The 1,748-nt window shown below is 52.0% G+C and overlaps 1 protein-coding gene across 1 annotated transcript in view; it reads left to right on the forward strand.

Moving 5' to 3' along the window:
• Positions 1–493: 493 nt before the first annotated feature.
• The window catches only part of CARD14 (caspase recruitment domain family member 14), a 22,708-nt gene continuing 21,453 nt past the window's right edge, over positions 494–1,748 (forward strand). The window contains exon 1 of the mRNA XM_008055191.1: positions 494–722. Coding sequence (XP_008053382.1) covers positions 512–722 — 211 coding nt within the window. The 5' untranslated portion in view covers positions 494–511. The remainder of the gene's footprint in view (positions 723–1,748) is intronic.

A 1,748-nucleotide genomic window follows, 5' to 3' on the forward strand; every position in this document is an offset into this window, starting at 1 on the left:
TTTATTGTAGAGATGAGGTCTCACCAAGTTGCCCAGGTGGGTTTCGAACCTGTGGGCTCAGGCAATCCACTCATCATGGCCTCCCAAAGCGCGGGATTACAGACTGAGCCACCGAGCCCAGCCTGTGCTCACTTCGGCAGCACATATACTAAAATTAGAACAATACAGAGAAGATTAGCATGGCCCCTGCGCTTCCTGTGTCTTAAAGGCAAATTGCAAATCCAGAGGAAACCAGAGGAAGACCATTTCCTCTTGCTCTGCTCCAGAGAGCAGAACTGATCTGACATCACCCTCAGGATGGATCCCCCATCCTGTGGGCCACACGTACCAGTCCAAGCAGGAAGCTGAGTGTGGATGGTGGATGCTCTTCTTACTCTCGGAGTTGGTCATGTCCTTCCCCACCAGCGACCTGAGGAGAGGGGGTTTTAAATGAAAGCTCCCCTGGCCCCAGACCCATTGCATTGATGCTGCCCCCATTACTGTCTCTCCCAGAGTCTCCCAGGGCCCAGCCATGGTGGAACTGTGCCGCAAGGACTCAGCACTGACGGTGCTGGACGAGGAGACGCTGTGGGAGATGATGGAGAGCCACCGCTACAGGATTGTGCGCAGTATCTGCCCCAGCCGCCTCACCCCCTACCTGCGCCAGGCCAAGGTGCTGTGCCAGCTGGACGAGGAGGAGGTGTTGCACAGCACCCGCTTCACCAACAGCGCCATGCGGGCCGGTGAGCAACACGGGCTGGGGGCCGTGCTCCCCTGAGGGCCCCCAGGGAGGATCCTTCCAGATCGCCTCCAGCTGTTGGGGGCCCCATCATCACTCCAATCCCTGCCTCCATTTTCACATGGTCCCTTCTCCATATCCCCTGTCTCTTATAAGAACACTTGTCACCAGCCTGGGCAACTTGGGGAGACCTCGTTTCTACTGTAAATTTAAAAAATAAATTAGTTGGGTATAGTGGCACAGGCGTGTAGTTCCGGCTATTTGGAAGGCTGAGCCAAAAGGATCACCTGAGCCCAACAGGTCGAGGCTTTGGTGGCTGATGGTGCCACTGCACTCCAGCCTGGATGACAGAGTGAGACTCTGACTTAAAAAAAAAGAACACTTGTCATTCGATTTAGGCTTACACCTAGGCTGAGGCAGAAGGATCTCTTGAGCCCAGGAATTCAAGACCAGCCTAGACAACATAGTGAGACCTGGTCTCTACCAAAAAAATCAATAAATTACTGGGTGTGTGCCATGTGTCTATAGTACCAGCTACTTGGGAGGCTGAGGTGGAAGGATTGCCTGAGCCCAGAAGTTTGAGGCTGTGGTGGGCGGTGATGGTGCCACTGCACTCCAGCCTAGGCAACAGAGCAGAGATTCTGACTCAAAAAAAGGTTTAGGGCCCACCTGGATATCCAGGATGATCTTATCTCAAGATCTTTAACGTAATAATACCTACAAAGGCCCTTTTTCGGAAGAAGGTCACACTGTCAGGTTTCAGGTGGGTGTATCTTTTGGGGGCCACCACTTAAACTACTGCAAATGCTTTTGGGATCAATTCTGCCCACCCGCCTACAGGCCTCATGGAGACATCTAATGAGTTTATGGTCCAACTAGTTGTGTTCATTCATTCAAAAATGGGGATGCCAATGGCTTTACCTTCTAAGGTTGTTAAGAGATTTAAACAAGTAACTGTTTTTTTTGTTTGTTTTTTGAGTTGGAGTCTCACTCTGTCTCCCAGACTGGAGTGCAGTGGCCACTCCCGGCC

This window comes from Carlito syrichta, unplaced genomic scaffold, assembly GCF_000164805.1.
Source record: "Carlito syrichta isolate Samal-C Ts95f unplaced genomic scaffold, Tarsius_syrichta-2.0.1 Scaffold301768, whole genome shotgun sequence".
NCBI classification, from domain to species: Eukaryota; Metazoa; Chordata; class Mammalia; order Primates; family Tarsiidae; genus Carlito; species Carlito syrichta.